The sequence below is a fragment of the Schistocerca serialis genome, chromosome 2, assembly GCF_023864345.2.
Source record: "Schistocerca serialis cubense isolate TAMUIC-IGC-003099 chromosome 2, iqSchSeri2.2, whole genome shotgun sequence".
Lineage (NCBI taxonomy): Eukaryota > Metazoa > Arthropoda > Insecta > Orthoptera > Acrididae > Schistocerca > Schistocerca serialis.
Genome location: NC_064639.1, coordinates 988,481,750 through 988,504,758, shown reverse-complemented (window position 1 = coordinate 988,504,758; position 23,009 = coordinate 988,481,750). Strand labels below are relative to the sequence as shown.

Here is a 23,009-nt window from a genome sequence, read left to right as displayed (position 1 = left end):
AGTCGTGAAACTTTTAAAATGTTATACATTTATTGGGTCTCTAAACATATTAAGAACCTTTAATAACGGTAGCTTGGAAATCAATACAAAGACAGATTATGATACTTTGGCTGCAACGTTTCTATCATCGCACATGAATTTCTGTCAAGAGCCCTATCGGTCGTGTTTCTATCGTCGCTCTGCGAATGTTTGTCAATCATCAATCTTTGGCGTGGCTACCATAGATTACAGACATCATCATAGACTAGCTTATTGTCACTAAACCATCTTTGGCGACTGTGAAGTGTTTTGTACCGTAAATCAGTGAAGAGCACGTATTTTCTAATATTTTGTTTGTTAATCAGTATAGTTTCAATTCAGCAATGTTCTAGTTAGTAGTATCATTTGTAAAAAAATTATTCTTGTGTTTCTGCCGCCCAAACGAAATTTAGTTTATGTTCATATCGTATTGCATCGAAGACAGTAGATACCAGATTAGTTGGGCTTCCCAATACACCGAGAGTCGAAGACTAAATAAAAAACCATCGTGAGGTAGCTGAAACATGTACGCATCCCTGTCAAGATCTGTGTGAAGTCATTGGGTCAGCCGGACCGGAAAGTGAGCAACCATGGTAAGTTCGTTTACAACACTAGCCTAATCATAACAGTAAGTTAGGCGCCACAGAGGGACAGCTATAGACAAAGAATACATTTTTTCGTTTCTTTACCATTCTTGTCTTCCAGCACAAATTGAAATCTTCACAGAGAGACAAAGTCAAGAAATTCATAGCTTTTACTCAAACTGGGGAAAATACAGCTATATTTTGCTTATCGCAAAATGATTGGAAGTTGGATTTGGCCTCCGATAATTATTTTCAGAATCCTGATGTATACTTCAGAGAACCGAAGATATCTGTTGACAAGAAGAAGCTGGAGCAGCTATTCTCCAGATACAGAGGTTGTATGCATTTTCATTTCCTGTAGGTTTGTGCCGACCTATTGTTAAGCATAAGAAGTTTCTAATTATTATTCTATCGCCAGATCCATTGGAGCCAGACAAGATGACTGCCGATGGTATTATGAAGTTTTTGGAGGAACTAAATTTATCACCAGAATCCAAGCTTGTACTAATTATTGCGTGGAAGTTTAAAGCTGCCACACAATGTGAATTTACAAAGGAAGAATTCATGAATGGCATGACAGAACTGGGGTATGCATTGTGATAATCAGGAAACATTTCGTTGTATTTAGCTACTTTAAGAGCAGATTCACAGGTTTTTGTGTTAGATTAGTGTTCAGTTATTCAGAAAGACTGTGATCTGTCAGTGTAAACGTTCGGAAGTCTGAATTTATTTATAGACATGTGATTTACTTGCTGCAAGCTCCTGTATGAATCTTTTGAAAATATGTATTTATCTACTGGTATTGGTGACCTTTTTGGATCACATATTATGGTAGACATCGCGTGTGTTGCTGCAGTTTGTCTGTAGTATGACTTCATCTGGAGTGACACAAACAAAAATGGCAACTAAGTTTAAATTGTTTTGCTCTGGTATTTATGAATTTTATGTTTAAATTATATAAAGAAAGCAGCCCACAAGTTGTTTTGCCAAAAAAATTCATAGAACAACATGTGACCTTTAGTTTTGTTTAGTAAGGGGTATGTTGTAGAGTGCTGGAATTAACTTCGTATATTATTCATGCTCATGTTTTGTGAGGCATTGTGATTAATGGTTAGTGTTCATAATGACACTGAATTGCATTGTGTTTTAAGATGTGTGTTAAATTTCAAATTTGACTTTGTAATCTGACTTTTTTATTTGTAGGGTGGATAGTGTGGAGAAACTCAAAGCTAGACTGCCGTCACTTGAAAATGAGCTCAAGGATCCATTAAGGTTTAAAGATTTTTATCATTTTACATTCAACTATGCCAAGAATCCAGGACAGAAAGGCTTAGATCTTGACATGGCTATTGCTTACTGGAATATAGTTCTACAAGGAAAATTTCAATTTTTAGATCTGTGGTGTAAGTTTCTGCAGGTAAGTTTTGTTTTGGCTACCAGGCTTTGGACGCTTCCGTTTCAAGGGAATTGTGATAGTGTTCTTGGTTAGCTGTTATCATACTAACACCTTGTATACTGTATAATTGTCCTTGTATGGGGATTTTAGTTTTAAATATCCCTTTGCTGATTTGTTGGTCGTAAAGTGGGCTTGACAATTTGTCTGCAGCTCATCTTTTATTGGTACTGGAAGTGTACTATTCAGTTAGCTGTTGTATGAGATTATTAAAGCATGAAGATATTTTGTGTTAAAGTTGAGTGACAGTTGTAAACTATTTTGATTTTGTTCAACCAGATGAAGTATATAAAAGTGCTCACGATATGACTGATGACATGACAAGTGATACCTTGCTGTCCAGTATCGTTTACATGCTCCTTCACTTATGTCTGTAGCATGTTGTATGATTGTTTTGGGAGTTGTGCATTTATGTTTCATTCAGTCATCTGAAGAATGTGAAGGCAACCAGGTGGAAGTCTTCTGTTTGGTCCTTACCTCAAATAACCTGAAGTGATGATGAAATTGCTGCAAGTGTGGAGAGAGATAGCGTTGCAACCCATATGGTAACAGACATAATTATTACAATTCTTGTTATGAGTAATAACTTATGTAGTCCATCGTGGTGATTATGTTGAATTGCACTATTGTGCCATTGTACACATTCCTGTGTTTGTGTGTCAGAGTAGCTCATTTAATACCTTTCCACAATATTCACAAAAGCTGGTTTTACTTTTTGTACCAATGTTTTATTCACCTTGATGCATGTTCAGATGATGCCTTCCTGCCATTTATGGTAGTAATGCGTGGTACCACAGTCACTATATTGAGGGTCTAAGTCACTGTAGTTATTTGTGTGTCCAGTCAACCATGCAAATTCTCAGTGTAAAATATGACTATATACAGACCATTTACACAGTTGCATTTGATTTAATTTTTACTCTCTCTCTCTCTCTCTCTCTCTCTCTCTTTTGTTCAGAAACTTTTTGGTGGTTTAGGAGGAGTTGTCAAGCAACTTTTACTATCAATCATCTTCAGGCTCAAATACTTGCCTTCTTTCATTGAATGAGGAATGGGTTTTAGCAAAAATTAGTTCTCATTAAATTGTTCAAGTATGTTTTGTCATTTTTAAACTGCTGTTAGTGACAAACTGCAATAATTGTTGACAACTCTTTAAATAGGCTAGTCTCACAGTACAAGTGTGTCGAGAGTGAACACTGCGTATATCATAATACACATTTATGTGCAATGAACATTCTCATTCAGTGAAGAATATAATTTCATAATACAGTGGTGAGGGAAAATAATTGACTTTAGAAAGGAAAATGTCACAAAAATTGTCATTCATTCAGTCACACACTGTTTTCAGTACAGGAACTTTGTAATAAATTTAGAAAATTTTGTTTTATTTATTGACTGAGGCATAATGTCGAATTCTGGTTGATTGCATAACGCACTTTAATATGTAGGTGCAGAAGTGTCCATATCTTCAAGCAGATGTAAATTTTTATGACTTTTACAATCAGCCTGAAGTACTTTAGATGGCTTGACAGTTCTGTACAAACTTAAAATTTCTTGTTGATGCCTGTTACTTATCAGTACTGCAAATGCAATGCAAGTTTTTTCTCAAGAAGGGCATATTAAGTTCTCTCCACTATCCTAACACATCTGAGTCAGTCAGAGATGACCTTGAAGCCACTGGAGTGTTTTAACTATAATTTCCTTCTCATTTCTCTTATATTATTACTGCACATTTCATAAAAATTTCGGTGGAGTGATTGGTGAGCAGTTAGCTTTTTACAGGGTGTATACAACTCGGGAGATCCGGGAAAAACCCAGGCATTTTTTCATCTGGGAAAAACCTGGGAATTTTTTAGAATTCCGGGAATGTTTCATTGTTTTAGTTTCGAGTTAAATTTTTGTGATTTTTGACTGGTAAGAACCAATACTCCAACAAAGGATATTACTGTATCCCACGTCTGCAGGATAATACTGGAGCAACAAAACATTAACTAGAGGAAGAAAAAACGAAAATAAAACTTAAGCCGCAAAGGAAATCTGCCATATACAACAACAAAACATAGTGCTCATACAAGCGTCTGCCAACAGCAAAGTGTGTCAAAGGCTTTAGAAAGACTATACAATGATTCATAATGACAAGTTGCCTACGATGAGCATGACATGACAGCTGTTGACATTAGATTCGTTTGAGGAGTTGCGGGCGGGCTCTTGTGCATGCGCAGTTGAGTCGCGTATGGGTAGTACCTTCTCCCACTTCTGGCTACAGATGTGGGTCTGGTCGCCACTACCTAGTATTGCCCCGATTCGGAAATATTGTAGATCCGGAGCTGATGCACAGAGCAGTCTGAGTTGTGGTGGAGAGGTGGGTAGTCTCCACGTGACCTGTGTTTGTTTAGTGATTTTGCTGTTTCCTCTTCATTTATTAATCTCACATCAAATGAAAACAAAATGGATTTCTGTGGCCGGGAGCTATCAAATGAATTCAAATACGTTCGCATAATTACGGAAGGCTAAAATATGTTATTATTTTCAGGTTTTATTTCCACTTCTGACAGTCAAGCATTAATCACCTTGCAGAGCAATGAAGTTATTTTTGTTGGTTTGCTAAAGATATTTGGCTTCTATTAATATTTTGCACTGAGGCAGTCAATTTATTTGAAACGAAGTGTTTAATTTCACACTGTTGGCTAGATTCAACTGTTCCCTGCATTTAAAGTGCATGTTTTCCATCTTCTAGCTCATGTGGCATTATGCCATAATAAAGAACCAAACATGAGATAATACAGTACTTGTACTCAAGAAAATTTACGTCTGAATCTGGACATATGAATGTGCACTTTAAGCCCAATTATGCATTTTAGTATAGTTCACAATTTCTGATGAACTTGAAGTGTCCTCTGATGTCTTGTTTCTTTTGTGACAAAGTGCAAGATCTTTTAATGTTTTACTCGTACGAACATATGGGCTTCCTGTGTCATCGTAGCTGCGCAAGAGCAGTGGTGCCTGTTATCTGGCACTATCTGGTAACTGCTGAAACGAATCAGTTTCTAACAGGTCATGGGAAAACATTGCGGATGGTGGTTTGAAAAGCGTTACTTTCAAAGCAAATTTCCTTTTCCACAAGGTGAACTATATGCGGAGTGTACAATGAATTTCTTAAATCACAGAGCATTTGACTCTCAATTAAAAATCAACTCTTTGAGGACGACCATCTAGAAGAATTTTGAGCCCAGAAGATGACATTTACATAGTTATTAAAAATTTTACTGGCGCATTTGTGTGATGTATCTTAAAGTGTAACACGTGCGAAAAAGATCAACATTACATCTACATCTACATTTATACTCCGCAAGCCACCCAACGGTGTGTGGCGGAGGGCACTTTACGTGCCACTGTCATTACCTCTCTTTCCTGTTCCAGTCGCGTATGGTTTGTGGGAAGAACGACTGCCTGAAAGCCTCCGTGTGCGCTCTAATCTCTCTAATTTTACATTCGTGATCTCCTCGGGAGGTATAAGTAGGGGGAAGCAATATATTCGATACCTCATCCAGAAACGCACCCTCTCGAAACCTGGCGAGCAAGCTACACCGCGATGCAGAGCACCTCTCTTGCAGAGTCTGCCACTTGAGTTCGTTAAACATCTCCGTAACGCTATCACGGTTACCAAATAACCCTGTGACGAAACGCGCCGCTCTTCTTTGGATCTTCTCTATCTCCTCCGTCAACCCGATCTGGTATGGATCCCACACTGATGAGCAATACTCAAGTATAGGTTGAAAGAGTGTTTTGTAAGCCACCTCCTTTGTTGATGGACTACATTTTCTAAGGACTCTCCCAATGAATCTCAACCTGGTACCCGCCTTACCAACAATTAATTTTATATGATCATTCCACTTCAAATCGTTCCACACGCATACTCCCAGATATTTCACAGAAGTAACTGCTACCAGTGTTTGTTCGGCTATCATATAATCATACAATAAAGGATCCTTCTTTCGATGTATTCGCAATACATTACATTTGTCTATGTTAAAGGTCAGTTGCCACTCCCTGCACCAAGTGCCTATCCGCTGCAGATCTTCCTGCATTTCACTACAATTTTCTAATGCTGCAACTTCTCTGTATACTACAGCATCATCCGCGAAAAGCTGCATGGGACTTCCGACACTATCTACTAGGTCATTTATATATATTGTGAAAAGCAATGGTCCCATAACACTCCCCTGTGGCACGCCAGAGGTTACTTTAACGTCTGTAGACGTCTCTCCATTGATAACAACATGCTGTGTTCTGTTTGCTAAAAACTCTTCAATCCAGCCAAACAGCTGGTCTGATATTCCGTAGGCTCTTACTTTGTTTATCAGACGACAGTGCGGAACTGTATCGAACGCCTTCCGGAAGTCAAGAAAAAATAGCATCTACCTGGGAACCTGTATCTAATATTTTCTGGGTCTCATGAACAAATAAAGCGAGTTGGGTCTCACACGATCGCTGTTTCCGGAATCCATGTTGATTCCTACATAGTAGATTTTGGGTTTCCAAAAACGACATGATACTCGAGCAAAAAACATGTTCTAAAATTCTACAACAGATCGACGTCAGAGATATAGGTCTATAGTTTTGCGCATCTGCTCGACGACCCTTCTTGAAGACTGGGACTACCTGTGCTCTTTCCAATCATTTGGAACCTTCCGTTCCTCTAGAGACTTGCGGTACACGGCTGTTAGAAGGGGGGCAAGTTCTTTCGCGTACTCTGTGTAGAATCGAATTGGTATCCCGTCAGGTCCAGTGGACTTTCCTCTGTTGAGTGATTCCAGTTGCTTTTCTATTCCTTGGACACTTATTTCGATGTCAGCCATTTTTTCGTTTGTGCGAGGATTTAGAGAAGGAACTGCAGTGCGGTCTTCCTCTGTGAAACAGCTTTGGAAAAAGGTGTTTAGTATTTCAGCTTTACGCGTGTCATCCTCTGTTTCAATGCCATCATCATCCCGGAGTGTCTGGATATGCTGTTTCGAGCCACTTACTGATTTAACGTAAGACCAGAACTTCCTAGGATTTTCTGTCAGGTCGGTACATAGAATTTTATTTTCAAATTCACTGAACGCTTCACGCATAGCTCTCCTTACACCAACTTTGACATCGTTTAGCTTCTGCTTGTCTGAGAGGTTTTGGCTACGTTTAAACTTAGAGTGAAGCTCTCTTTGCTTTCGCAGTAGTTTCCTAACTTTGTTGTTGAACCACGATGGGTTTTTCCCGTCCCTCACAGTTTTAATCGGCACGTACCTGTCTAAAACGCATTTTACGATTGCCTTGAACTTTTTCCATAAACACTCAACATTGTCAGTGTCGGAACAGAAATTTTTGTTTTGATCTGTTAGGTAGTCTGAAATCTGCCTTCTATTACTCTTGCTAAACAGATAAACCTTCCTCCCTTTTTTTATATTCCTACTAACTTCCATATTCAGGGATGCTGCAACGGCGTTATGATCACTGATTCCCTGTTCTGTACATACAGAGTCGAAAAGTTCGGGTCTGTTTATCAGTAGGTCCAAGATGTTATCTCCACGAGTCGGTTCTCTGTTTAATTGCTTGAGGTAATTTTCGGATAGTGCACTCAGTATAATGTCACTCGATGCTCTGCCCCTACCACCCGTCCTAAACATCTGAGTGTCCCAGTCTATATCTGGTAAATTGAAATCTCCACCTAAGACTATAACATGCTGAGAAAATTTATGTGAAATGTATTCCAAATTTTCTCTCAGTTGTTCTGCCACTAATGCTGCTGAGTCGGGAGGTCGGTAAAAGGAGCCAATTATTAACCTAGCTCGGTTGTTGAGTGTAACCTCCACCCATAATAATTCACAGGAACTATCCACTTCTACTTCACTACAGGATAAACCACTACTAACAGCGACGAACACTCCACCACCGGTTGCATGCAATCTATCCTTTCTAAACACCGTCTGTACCTTTGCAAAAATTTCGGCAGAATTTATCTCTGGCTTCAACCAGCTTTCTGTACCTATAACGATTTTGGCTTCGGTGCTTTCTATCAGCGCTTGAAGTTCTGGTACTTTACCAACGCAGCTTCGACAGTTTACAATTACAATACCGATTGCTGCTTGGTCCCCGCATGTGCTGACTTTGCCCTGCACCCGTTGAGGCTGTTGCCCTTTCTGTACTTGCCCAAGGCCATCTAACCTAAAAAACCGCCCAGCCCACGCCACACAACCCCTGCTACCCGTGTAGCCGCTTGTTGCGTGTAGTGGACTCCTGACCTATCCAGCGGAACCCGAAACCCAACCACCCTATGGCGCAAGCCGAGGAATCTGCAGCCCACACGGTCGCAGAACCGTCTCAGCCTCTGATTCAGACCCTCCACTCGGCTCTGTACCAAAGGTCCGCAGTCAGTCCTGTCGACGATGCTGCAGATGGTGAGCTCTGCTTTCATCCCGCTAGCGAGACTGGCAGTCTTCACCAAATCGGATAGCCGCCGGATATGTGGAAGCTTAGCTTCTCTTGCAGATTATTAATCTTTGAGACTACAATTATATGTGAAACCTCTGTTTTTCATGTAGCAACACTGTATATTAATTTAAACCATCAACTTTTCTTATTTGTGTGTTCGCGATACTTATGAGTGATCTTGCTATTGGCTGACTACATCACGTGTCCTATGCTGTCATCAGCTGGCGAGATCATATGACATGAGCTATGATTGGCTCACAAAAGCTCGCCGCAATCTTGATTTCAATACCTTGGAAAGTAACATGCGGTGTTTGGTGGAATTTGAATTTATATCTTCGTAACACGAAAATATGCAGCGTGCATGTTGAACTCTGATCAAGTGATGTACTTTTCGACAGGTATACGATCATATTCAGCAAATAACTTTTGTTTTTGCTCTCTAGCTCTTGCAGACTGTGTCAAATGGAAAGCGAGCACAGATTTGTGTTCCAGTGTGGCTCCATCTGCTGGATGGAATGGTGGTTGATAGGAGACCATGAAGATGGCTGCTATAAAGACCAAAGTGGCTGTGGTACAGTCTTCGAACAGCAGGAATATGCACTGGGGAGATAGTGGATCATATCACTAGACTGGTACACCAGGCTGCCACCAATTCCGTTCCACTGTCTATAACAACCTTCTCAGATGACAACGTGTTCCTTGGTTGAATGAAGTATGTCACTCAGCCATCAGAGCCAGGCACACAGTTTTGCACAATTTCAAACACCGTCCGTGTGCACCAAACTTTCATGCCTTCAAGACTCCAAAACCCCAAGAAAGACAAATGATAAAAGAACAGAAGAGAAACATCTGGAAGGAATTCATAACTTGCATTAAGTGGTCCACTTCCACTACACTAGTTTGGGTATCAGTGAGGACTACTGCTGGTAAGGGTGTTATCACCTTCCTCTGCAGCCTGGCAGGGAAAAGGGGTCTTGATGATGTGCCTAGATATGTAGCTCAGGTTTTAGCTCAACATTTTTTACCATTGCTGCATCCTTTGGTCAAACTCCTGAATTCCAGGTGTTCTGTCAAAGTATGGAAATGTGAAGGCCCCACTTCTTTGCATGGATTGAGGAGTACTACAATTATCCATTTTGCGTATGGGAATTGGCGTCAGCTCTGTCCACGACCAAAGACACTCTCCAGAACTGGATCAGATTCATTATACTATGCTCCATCATGTGTTATTTGGAGCCAAAGGCAAGCTCCTATCTTCTTTCAGTCAGATCCGCATTGATGGACCATACCCCGTTACTTGAGAGGCAGTATTAATTCCCGTATGGAAACCAGCCAAGGATTTACCAACCCTAACAGCTACCAGAGTGTAGCTCTTACCAGCGGTAGGCAGAAGACTAGAGTGCTGCCTCTTCTGGCTCCTCAAATCCCTAAGTGACTTGTATTGCTCCCAGTGCAGTTTCAGGCACTATCATTGTGCCCTTGACAATTTAATTCTACTGGTGACAATGGTAAGCTAAATCCATTTAGTCGTTTGGGTGTTTTTTTTTTTTTTTTACGTTGAAAACTTGAAGGTGTAACATCCTTTCCCAACTTCTAGAATGGCAGCTACATGAATGCCTATTGCTTCTTAGTCAATCCTTCCTCGATGACAGGCTTTTTAAATATTGCATTGGTGATACCATGTCTGACTGCCTTGTTCAGGAGGATGGGGTCGTCCCCCCCCCCCCCCCCCCCCCCCCCCCCCCCCACCCCCCCCCCCCCACCCCCCCCCCCCCCCCCCCCCCCCCCTCCTCCCGCCAATGCAGTATGCACAGTGTTGTCTGTTTACAATCACTGTCAGTGGCATTGTTTGTGGATAACTTCACAGTGTTCTACTCTTCCTTCGATCTTGCAGTGACAACAAGGCAACTATAGTTGAGCATCAGATGGCTGGAAACTAGCCCGGTGAAACTAGTTTTAGGTTCTCACTAGAGAAAACTACTGCATCTACTTAACCATGCTCTTGAAGTTTTAACCAATCAGGGCTCACTATGGGTACAGTACTTTAAATTTTAAGGACAATATGCAGTTTTGGGCCTATTGACAAGAAATTGTGGCTCCTGCACCTGAAAGATCTATGATCCAAGAGCATCAGGTTATTGAATGTTATGAAATGCCTCAACAGAAAGGTGTGGGAAATTGGCAAGTCCTGCCTCCTGCAGTTTTATGTGGCAGCATGTTTTATGTATCATCACATACTTCCTACCCCCAAGATGTTAGACACTGTCCACCATGAGGGCATTTGGATATCGAATGGAGCCTGGTGGACCAATTCTGGAGCCTGCGTGCAGAGGCTGGTGATCCACCACTTCAGATTTGACAGTGCTATGTCCTTGCTCAAAAAGCCTTGAAAATATTAGCATAGCCTCATCAGTCTTTGGCATTTAGTGTGGTGGTTCAACCTAACTTTGCGCATTGGCCACACCTGGATGACACACAGCTTTTTATTGCACCGCGAGGACCCACCTTTATGTCGCTGCGGGTCAGCTTTGATGGTGGTCCACATCTTGTTGGACTGCCCGCTTTTAACTCCACTCAGGCAGTCGTTTGCACTGCCTGATACGCTTCCTGCACTTTTATCAGATGACGTTGCGACATCGGATTTAGTTTTGAGTTTTATTCATGCAGGTTTTTTTTTATTGTTGGTCTAAGTGTGTTTCCTTTTTTGTGTCGAGTCTGGCCTTTGGCCTACTATTTTAGACTGGGGTTTTTAGTGTGTTTCTTGGTTGTTGGCTTTTCCTTTTTTGTTTCTGTGGTCAGCCAACCTCTGTCACACTCGGTGTGATTTTAATTCCTTTTTTCTGGTCTGTGTCTTTCTTGTCCTGTGTCATCTCTTGTCATCTCCATTGTTTGTTTTTATTCCTTGTGGGTGTTTAAAGTTCTTGGAAAAGGACTGATGGCCCTAGTAGTCTGGTCCCTTCAATCCCACAAACAAACCAGCCAACCAACCAACTTTCCCACTAATACTCTAATGTATAGGATATAGAGATTCATAAAATATTGTATTTTCTCAAGCATTCAATTTGCATCCATACCCTGGGATAATTCCAGGTATTTCCAACAAAAACTTGCTTATATTGGTTTCAAACTTTTATTAGGTGCTGGCTCTGTACTGGTTCTAAGTCTTTACACTCCTTAAGCATTGTTGAGTACTATTGGCCTATGGTTTTATCTTCTACAAGATGTTCTTCCATCCAGCTTACCACATCATTTTGCTGGTCAATTGATGCTACAGTGGCTCGCCACACCTCTGTCTGAAACTTTCTACTCCTCTGTCAGCTGATCACCCCAAACTTTTACTTTCCTTCTCACTCCCTTGCAACACACTCGTTTTCCATTTCTCAATATAAAAACATTGACTTGGCTTTTACTAAGCCAGTTCATTCCCAGCACGATTTTCACTCTTTATCCCAGTTTTGCTGGGAATTTATCCTTTAGATACAAAATTTTATGTCACCATTTCCCTTTACAGTCCCATTGCTAACTCTCATCACCTAATGCAAAATCAGTAGAGTCACTGCCTCTCCATGTTTAATACCTCCATACATGTTGGATCAGTTAAACTAATAGGGTTCAGGCAGCTAGGTTTGAGTGGTAAGGTGCTATACAATGACTAAACACAATTATTAGCACAAACAGTATTATTAGGTTGGCCTTCTACAAAAATAACAAAGTTCATCAACATAGAATTTCTTGAAAAACAGATCTGAACATATACAACATTTATCCAGTTCATTTGTTATACAATATTTTGAAATTAATGAGCAGCGAAGGGATAGGAGAACTAATTAAATAATGTATTTATATCAACACAATTAAATAAATATACTTCTGAATTAATTAGTTTCACAAACCCACTGGGGCCTTGGAACAGTAATACCATTTCACAAATGATACGTAACTATAACACAAAGATAAGAACAAAATTAAAAGGAGTGTGTACGTAATTAAAACACAAATTTAGACAACTAGCAAAAATTGGTGATAGGAAAACACAGGGGGCGCCAATTATACTTTATCAAGTAACCAAGGCTTAATATGCCAGACATTGATTTGATTTGAACTAGGAGGTAAAAACAAAAATGGCCCCAGCCCACTACTGCCCACACCAGAGCAGAATTCATTGTGCAGTTTCACTCCCTGTGACTCTAGCAAGGCCAATCAGTATCCTTCAAGAGCAGTATTCAGCCCATTACTAGTTCTTTATTAGACATAATTTCTTCAAGACTTGATGATCTGAATATCCTGCATCTTTTGATCTCCAACACTTCACATTGGAAGACAGATGTGGTGCAGTTTCATCACCCTCACCACGTAGCCTGCCCTTAAGGGCTTCCCTCTCTCCACCCATTGTGTGTTGGTGTTTCTTAAAGTTCCCTTGGGCTGTTGTTAGTTCTATGCTACGATCTTTGTAGTGCTTACACAAATTCTTCTCTGTGCACTTCCTGATAGCGGATATTTGTGCTTGGAATACCGTGTGCAGCTACCCTAGTGTGTCTGATCTCTCTATTCGAGGCTGGACAAACACTGTAAACCCCGCCCCCAGTGCCTTTGTCTCTGGCCCCTCAGTAAACCAGACTATGTTTCCTGTATGGTGTTCATGATTCGTTCTTCCAATGGACCGTACTTCCAGTTGTTACATTGAAACGTTTATTGAAGCATAATATTGTATAGTCAGCGAGCATTTCCCCAACTGTTCCTATGTTCTCCACATTCCTGATATGTGTGGAATTCTCGATACCCTAAAGGTATCTAGTTATTTCCAGTTCTTAGCCTGTATTTCTCTGCCACTGCCTCCAATGTAATCCAAAGGTGTTATAATAGGGGCGTGTGTAGTGTGGTCTCCATTCCAGCAGTGGGTTTGCTGCTAATTCCACCTGTTGGAGCTAAGCAGGCCAATCGTTGCAACTTGCCAAGCTCCTTAGCAGACGTCTGTCCTACTTCATGCCACCATACTGTAGCCACATAAATTATCATAGGTTTTATTACAGTGGTGTAAGTCCAGTACATAATCTTGGGGTTTAGACCCCAGTGGCTTCCACAGGCCATTCTAGTGCTCATAAGAGTAACTTTCACCTTCATTTGAGGGGTCCATGGCAGTTTCCCATCCAGGCTTACTCCTAGATACTTCACTACCCACTCTACAGGTAAAGTTCATCAAGAAGTCTAAGATTCCTGTACTTGTGCTGGATGTACTTTGTCATGAATGGTACTACAGTAGTTTTCTTGGGACTGAGTCTTAGATCCTGTTTCCTGCACCAATTTTGCACAATGTTCAGTGCACATTGTACCATTGTTCTAACAGTACTACCAAATTTGCTAAGTATTACTGTGACTAAGCCATCTACTTAACCCTGCCAAAAGTAGCCTTCTAGTATTTAGCTCTTCAATAAGTTCATTCACTACTATGTTCCTCAGTGGGGGGAGGGGTGGCGACAAAGCCCCTCCTTGATGTTGATCACCATTTTTTCATTCATCATGGTGGATTCTCCCTTTTTTCAATTTAACATTGTCTTAAACCTCCTACATATGGTGGTCGTAATTCCTTGCTCTGCTACAGCTCTAGCCATGAATCCGAAGGTTGTATTGCTAAAAGCCCCAGCAATATCCAGGAAGATGCAGAGACCAGTTCCTGAAAGTGTTGTACTTTTTCCACCTTCCCAATAAGTTGGAGAAGTACTGTTTCACGTGGTTTGCCTGGTTGATATGCGTGTTGGTTTACATGTAAAGGAACCTCTGTTAGCATCCTTTCCCTAACATCAACTTCAACCAGTTTTTCTAATGTCTTTAGAAGGAAGGAGGACAGATGATCAGGTCTCGTATCCTCAGCCTTGGTATATGACGATTCTCCCTGTCCAAAATTACTTCAGGATTGACACTTCAACAGGAGAAAGTGGAAGCACAGCACAGAGTTGACATATGCCACGCAGAACACGCTCATAATCTTATATTCATTCAACACGTGCAAAGAGGCAAACTTATTCACTTAATAAGTATGGAAATTGCATCAATGCATTCTGGGAGAGTTACAGTGTGTTTTGATTTTAGTTTTATTCCCCCTGCTGGTCTGGAGGTTAGAATAGGCCTGAGATATACCTGCCTGTTGTAAGAGGCTATTAAAAGGAGTTTCACACATTTCGGCCTTTATGTGATGGTCCCCTGTAGGCTTTGACCTCCATTCTTCAAAATTTTCCCGAAGAGCGAGCCAATTGGGGAAGGGTGCCTTACATGGTGCTTAGTGCCCATCGTGCATTGAGATCTTTAGCCCACTTTCTCATTGTCACATTTTCCTGCTCATTCTCCATCTCTTGGGTGAGAACACCTTCCTGGGTGCATTTTCCACCATGCACTATGCAGTGTCGCTTTCTGCATCAACGATGAACATGGACTTCTTTGCAGCTGATATCCAGCATGGTAGCCAGTCGGTTATGGTGGGGCCGCCATGTACCCTGTTGGTTGTAGCCCCCTGACCAGACAGGGATCGCTCTGCTGATGCCTTTGCCATTAACTCCGCACATATGCCATGGGGTAGATGCCCATCCCCCTGGGGCACTAGGACTTCTGGCAATGGCCATCCTGACAGGTGGCCTTTGTTGCGGCTGGTGGCGCCCATGGGGAGGTCCCCTTGGTCGGAGTGGGTGGCATCAGGGCGGATGACACGTGGTGAAGTGAAGTCCATCATCTCTTGCTGGTGGTGAAACACCAGCAGTCTCTTAAGCGTTCACGAGCTCAATTCAACACACAGAAGTATGACCCCAAATCATTCCCCTCCCTGGTTTCACCATGGGAGGAACGTCAGGCTAAGGATGGCAGCGGATCTTATTAGCCCCAGTACCTTGTACGTTCGAGAGCTGATGGCGAATCTTTCATGATGATGAAGCCTCAGTTTTTTGTTGAGCATTTAGACGACGAGTTTGGGGAGGTGGAGGGATTGTTCAAAATGAGATCTGGGTCAGTCTTGATCAAAACAGCTTCCTCTGCCCAGTCACGGATGTTACTCGCTTGCGACAAGCTGGGGGATATTTCTGTAACCATCACACCCCATAAGAGCTTGAATATGGTCCATAGTATCATATTTCACAGGGACCTTCTTTTGCAGTCTGGCCGCCGATTTAGAGCGGCGAGGTGTACATTTTGTCTGGCTTGTCCACTGGGGTCTGAGGGATAATCAGGTTGCCACCAGTGCCTTCATCTTGTCCTTTGAGGGTGATATTGCTCAGGAAGGTCAAGGTGATGGTCTACTGATGTGATGTAAAGCCCTATATCTCTCCCCCGATGTGGTGCCTTAAGTGCTGGAAGTTCAGCCATATGTCTTCCCGCTGTACTTCCAGCATCATGTCGAGGTTGTGAACATCCATCACATCCCAATACTCCATGTGCCCCGCCTTCCATCTGTGTCAACTGCGGAGAGCACGATTCGCCTTGGTCACCAGACTGCAGGATTCTCCGGAAAGAAAGGAAAATCATTTAGTACAAGACCTGGACCAACTGACCTATACTGAGGCTAAGAGAAATTTTGAACGCCTGCATCCTTTTCGTGTGACATCGTGTCACGCTGCTGCTACAACAGTTCTGGCACCATCAGCTCTGCCAACCTCTGTCACCTCTCATAGCCGGAAGACTTCACCTACCCCCTTGATTGAGGGGTGGGTGGGGGGGAACATTTCCCTCCCTGTTGCTCCTGCACCACCTTCTTCAATAGCAACACCCCCTCCCCGACCATCAGGGACACCCGTCCCCACTTCTAAGCTGGAGAAGCAAAAGTCTTCAGCTTCTCTCGCTAGGAAGGGGCCCCTTGGATCACTCCCTTCCCAGGTTTCTGCTAGTGGGAAAGATGACACCCACCAGAGGCTGAAGAACTCAAAAGCAGCTGGTCATAGAGCTTCTTGCTCATCCTCAGTCCAGGAGACTGAGCCAGCGAAGTCCTCCCAGACAGGGAAACCCAAGGAGCAGCAAGAGAAATCCAAAAAGAAGACCTCTAAGACCAAGGAAATTGCGGTGGCACCCACACCATCACTACCTACAATCTCTGCATCTGAGGATGGGGTGGAGATTCTGGTGTCTGCTGAGGACCTAGATCTCACCAGATCCTCAGACACAATGGATATAGGCTGCTCAGACAAAAATTCAGTGGCAGCAGGTGACTCTGAGGTGTAAACTGCCTCATTGAATGTTCCACGCCTTCCCAGTCTCACAATGATGTCATTGTGTCATCCTCCAGTGGAATTGCGGTGGTTTTCCACCGCGTGGCTGAGCTACGGCAACTGTTAAGCTTTACACCTGCTGTCTGCTTTGCCCTCCAGGAAACCTGGTTCCCGGCAATGCAGACCCCTGCCCTCCGTGGCTATAAGGGATATTACATGAACTGTAGCGACTATTATTGAGTGTCAGGTGGAGTTTGCGTTTATGTCCTAAACTCAGTCTGTAGTGACACTGTGCGCCTTCAAACCCCTCTTGAAGCTGTGGCTGTCAGAATGATGACGCAGGTAATAACTGTCTGCAATGTATATCTTCCACCAGATGGTGCAGTACCCCTGAATGTATTAGCTGCACTGATTGATCAACTCCCTAAACCTTTCCTACTTTTGGGAGATTTTAATGCCCATAACCCCCTGTGGGGTGGCATCTTGCTTACTGGCCAAGGCAGAGATGTCGAAACTTTACTGTCTCATTTTGACCTCCGCCTTTTAAATACTGGGGCCACCACACATTTCATTGTGGCTCATGGTAGTTACTCAGCCATTGATTTATCAATTAGCAGCCCAGGATTTCTCCCATCTATTCACTGGAGAGCACATGACAACCTGTGTTAGTGACCATTTCCCCATCTTCCTGTCACTGCCCCGGTGTCAGGCTCACGGACGCATGACCAGATGGGCTTCAACCCTGTGGTGCATAGCATCCACTACAGTTGACAGCTGTTAATGGTCGCTTCTTTGGCATTTTCAATCAGTCCTGAGGCTACAAATGCACACAGTTCACTGCAGTGGGCACTCCCTACTGGCGTTGTGTCCTGCATGCGTTTGCAGCCTCGTGACTGAAACTGCCAGAGAATTGACCATTAAAAGTTGTCCACTGCAGTGAAATTCATGCACCACGGGGTTAAGCAAGGCGGACTGGGAAACTTTCACCTCTGCTGTCACCGTTTCCCCCACACGGTAACACCAATATCATGTTTGGGCAGGTGACTACAGTAATTGTTTCTGCGGCAGAAAACGCGATCCCTTGCTCTTTTGGGTGCTCACGGCGTAACGCAGTCCCTTGGTGGTCGCCGGAAGCCGCTGAAGCAATTAAGGAGTGTCGGCAAGCTCTATATCGGCATAAGTGGCACCCTTCCCTGGAGCACCTCATAGCCTTTAAACGGCTCCGTGCCCGCTTTCGCCAACTCGTCAAACGATGGAAGCAGAAGTGTTGGGAGACATACGTCTTGACCATTGGGTGCCATACGTCACCTTCCTGAGTCTGGGCAAAGATCAAAAGTCTTTTCGGGTACCAGACCCCAACAAGTGTTCCCGGTGTTACCATAAGGGTCGTGTTATCTACCAACGCAAACGCGATTGCTGAGCACTTTGCTTGAGCCTCTGCTTCGGAGAATTACCCCTCAGCCTTTTGTACTCTCAAATGGCAGCTGGAAGGGAAAGTCCTCTCATTCACTACATGCCACAGTGAATCCTATAATGCCCCATTTACAGAGTGGGATCTCCTCAGTGCCCTTGCACATTGTCCCGACACAGCTCCTGGGCCTGATCGGATCCACAGCCAGATGATTAAATATCTCTCATCTGACTACAAGTGACATATCCTCATCATCTTCAACCAGGTGTGGTGCAAAGGCGTCTTTCCATTGCAATGGCTGGAGAGCATGATCATTCCGGTGCTCAAACGTGGTAAAAACCTGCTTGATATTGGATAGCTATCAGCCCGTCAGCCTCACCAACGTTCTTTGTAAACTGCTGAAACATATGGTGTGTCGACATTTGGGTGGGGTCCTGGAGTCACGTGGCCTACTGGCTCCATGTCAGGGCAGCTTCCGCCAGGGTTGCTCTACTACTAATAATCTTTTGTCCCATGAGTCTGCCATCTGAACAGCCTTTTCCAGACGCCAGTACCTGGTTGCCATCTTTTTTTACTTACGTAAAGCATATGACACAACCTGGCGACATCATATCCTTGCCACATTGTATGAGTGGGGTCTCCGGGACCAGCTTTCAATTTTTATCCAAAACTTCCTGTCACTACATACTTTCCATGTCCAAGTTGGTGCCTCCCATAGTTCCATCCATATCCAGGAGAATTGAGTCCCTCGGGGCTCTGTATTGAGTGTCTCTGCAGTTTTCTGCTATGAAGATGTGTGTCATGCATTTCTATCACGCATTTTCCTCTCCCCGAGGTCCATTCACATACACTTCCATGGTGTAGCTGTAGGCCGAAGCTTCACCTGGACCTTTCGTGTGGCCCTAAGGACTCCATTAACCCTGCAGCTCTCCGCTGTCACTTCCTCTCGATTCTTGGAATGTTCCGGGGCTCTGAAGTGGTTTACACCGACGGCTCGGTGGCTAATGGTAATGCTGGCTTCGCCTTTGTCCACAGAGGCCATATTGAACAGCATTCCTTGCCCGATGGCTGCAGTGTATTCACTGCAGAGCTGTTGGCCATATCTCGTGCACTTCAGTATATCCGTTCATGCCCCTAGGAATCGTTTCTTCTGTGTACTGACTTCTTGAGCAGTCTACAAGCTATGGACCAGAGCTACCCTCACCCTCTTTTGGTGACGTCCATCCAGGAGTCCATCTATGCCCTGGACCGGTCCCGGTATTCAGTGGTGTTCGTGTGGACCCCAGGACATGTCGACATCCCAGGCAACGAACTTGCTGACAGGCTGGCCAAACAGGCTATGCGGAAACTGCATCTGGAGATGGGCATCTCTGAACCTGACCTGTATTCTGACTTACACCACAGTGTTTTTTGGCTTTGGGAGACAGAGTGGCATAACAGTACGCACAACGAACTGCGTGTCATTAAGGAGACTACGAATATGTGGAAGTCATCCTTGCGAGCCTGTAGCAGGGAATCTGTTGTCCTCTGCTGGAGCCACATTGGCCACACTTGGACAACCCGTGGTTACGTTTCGCGCCATGAAGACCTGCCTCATTGTCGGTGCGACGCCTGGTTGACAGTGGCCCATATTCTGGTACACTGTCCCACTTTGACTGCCCAGCTACGAAATCTTGGGTTACTGGACTCGTTGCCACTCATTTTATCTGACAATGCCTCACTGGCTGATTCAGTTTCACGTTGTATTCGTGAGGGTGGGTTTTATCACTTGATCTAAGTCTTAGCGCATGTCCTTTGGCCCTCTGTGTCCTCCACCCTAGTGCTTTTAGGGTGGACGTTTTAATGTGTTGCAGAGCGGCTGGCTTTTCCTTTTTATTCTTGTGGTTGGCCAGCCACTGTAATCTGCTTTCTTGTTTCTAGCATCGCTCTGTTGTTTTCTTGTCCTCTTTTGTTACTTTTAGTGTTCGTTGTCTTTCCTTCGTTCTTGTGGTTTTTCCTTTCTTTCTGTTTTGTGTTATATGTCTTGTCTGTTTTATTCTCACACTTGTGGCATTGTTTTATCAGGAACAAGGGACTGATGACGTCTTAGTTTGGTCTCTTCCCCCCTCTTTTAAACCAACCAACCAACTTTAGTTTTATTTGCAGCAACAAATTATTAAAGCAATAAAAGAACAGTTTATGAAAATGCATTTTTTCGTGATGTAACTCAATTTTCAACATGCAGAAAGAATACATCATATTTTCATTTGTTAAAATGTAGAAATCTGTCGGAGACCTCTAATGCGAGATAATTTGAGTTAAATGTGACACGCAGTGGACCGCTTGCGCATCAACTACTAATCAGGGGCCCACACAGTTTCACCACAAGAAACAGATCGCTATAGGATTGTAATAAAACTATTATTAATATTTCTGATCTGCCTACTTAGTTCTAACACAACAAAAAAATAAGAGTAACCATGTTTATGATGGTGGGAAATGTATGTTGAATAGGCCAACCTCTGTTGTTCAGAAAGAACAAAAACAATACAAATAATAGGGCCTCTGTGTTACAGCAGTTATATTGTAAACAGTAATACTGATTTTGTATCCATGCCAGTGGATCATTGGGCGTCATTTTTAACTCAAATTATCTGAAGCTAGAGATCTCCAACGGAGTTCTGGTTTTGGACATATGAAAATTTGATTTACTCTTAAGACTTTATTTGTTTCAGGGTAATCAAAGGTATTGGAAGTGTTCATGACAGCAAGATGGAGACTGCAAGTATTGCATCATTTTCTGGGGAGACAGGAGGTGGCCCGGATCCACGAATGTCTGTCTATATAGAGTAGCCATTTTGGGCCCCTGTAGGAACCAGAGCTAAGTTGATTTATGTTAGATATCTAAGAAACTCAAGGACATGCATTTATGTCAAAAATAAATTTCATTCATTCTAGGAACTTGGTGACAATCAGGATGAATCATTGTGAGGAAGGAAGCACAGCAGAATTTCATTGGCTTCGGCTTACTTTCATTATGGGGACAGTGCTTATCTCTCCCAGAAAAGGAAGAGACGGGTAAACAGCTGCTGGTTGGTTGAGAAGTCAGTGCCCACAACCTGGTGTGAAGAAGCAGTGACACCTACAGCTAAGGTGAGTATCTCCTTGAATATCTACTTGAAAGCAACCTGGATATCATGAATAGGACAGGGGAACTATGTTCAGGAATATATGAAGAGAGGAAGCAATTGTCATAACTTTTCGCCCATTCTGATGGGTAACTGTGTCAGACAATGGTAGGTGGCAAGGAGCAGTCCTTATCTGACTACATGTATATTCACAAAACTTTGATAAGAAATCCAATAGATTTCGAGACAATGTCAGATGGAGTGACATTTGCCAGTATAACCTTGTATTTAGAAAATGCCCGATCACCAAGAAGGGCACAAACAGGAATATACCTTGGTGGAACAATAACCTGGAATTGCAAAAGAAAGCAGGTAAGAAGGCTGTTCAACCTTGCAGGAAAGAAATGACAAAGTACCAAATACAACCTTGCATTTAAGCAAGCAAAACTATCATCCTGGAGGGCATTCTGTGAAGAAGTGGGAGGTAATGCTGCTTACACCAGACTTTACAAAATCCTCATCAGTATACCAAGTAATTCAGGTGGTACTCTGAGGAGGGAGAATCTTGAATGTAGAGGACAGCAAATGAGACAGTGGATGCACTCCTTAAAGAATCATTTCCCTCAGTGCACTCTTGCAGATAACATGGACCAAGATTCAGTTCCTAAGAGGCATTAGCTTACAGGCAACCAAAGGGAGAAATGGGCACCTACCAGATATTGTGGTGATTTCAAAAAGATCCAGTGGTTGGTGGAATGTTTTAACCATTCGAGTCACCAGACTCAGATGGAATGTTACCAGCTCTTCTGCAACAAGCAGGATACAGTTTAATTATAGTCTATCCACTTTCCGCCAATACCACGCAACCTGCTGCCTCATCATATCCTCAAAGTTGCTAAACCTTTACCCACACCACAACACTTCCTGTTTACAGTGGGCTTCAGTTGCAGCCAGCTTGCTGCCCTGTGCAATCATTGCGCTCTGTGACTGTCTGTGTTTTGGTTTTATTTGTTGTTACCATTATTGATTGTTTCTGATATTAATTGTTTTTGATATTTTGGTATTCATTGTTACTGTTATTCATTGTTTACATTATTTGTTGTTTGATGCTGAACAATGTTAGTCGACGTTCATCGAAAGTTATATGTGGAGAAGTTCGACATCGTTATCTAGGCATATTGAGGGAAGTCAAGAGAAATGGTTTGCGTGTTATGTGCCTTCTTTGAGAATGAAAAATGTAATGGTGGTGCACTGCTCTCCTTTAGCATAGTGATGACAGTATCGGTCTAGCTTTGATTATAGGCAAAAACACTGTTGTGAAGTTTGGGAAGGAAATGTTCAAGAAAGAAAAGGAAACTGATTAACCATCGAAACTTAACACTCCAGAAAAGAACATTGTGTGGACGAGTGGATTACCAACATGGATTCATTTGCAGAAGATGTGATTCGTCGTCACGTTTGATTATTATTGCATTAAGGAACATCCGACGCTTAGGAAGTTACTGGTCTCACTGAGAAAATCAGGATTTTTTTCAAGGCAGTTGCGAAACGTTATCCAGAACTTTACACAACCTTGGCTTTCATTTTGCTCTTTTTTATGGCTGTAAGTTGTTGATGGAGAGGGAGAATATTGCTGCATGCTGGTGCTGATTTTTAAGGGACTCCATAGCATAAATACTGAGGAAGTGGTATGGCTCTACAAAATGTGGGACAGTTCTGGTCACAATGTGAAGTAGGGCTGATCAGATGACACCACTAAAGAAATGATGGCAATGCCGTCTCACA

The 23,009-nt window shown here is 42.9% G+C and overlaps 1 protein-coding gene across 1 annotated transcript in view; it reads left to right on the top strand.

Moving 5' to 3' along the window:
• The first annotated feature begins 259 nt into the window (after positions 1–259).
• LOC126458416 (DCN1-like protein 1) overlaps positions 260–23,009 on the top strand; it is a 46,928-nt gene continuing 24,178 nt past the window's right edge. Inside the window, exons 1-4 of the mRNA XM_050095447.1 lie at positions 260–611; positions 724–937; positions 1,021–1,189; positions 1,806–2,019. Of these exons, the coding sequence (XP_049951404.1) occupies positions 609–611; positions 724–937; positions 1,021–1,189; positions 1,806–2,019 (600 nt within the window). The 5' untranslated portion in view covers positions 260–608. The remainder of the gene's footprint in view (positions 612–723; positions 938–1,020; positions 1,190–1,805; positions 2,020–23,009) is intronic.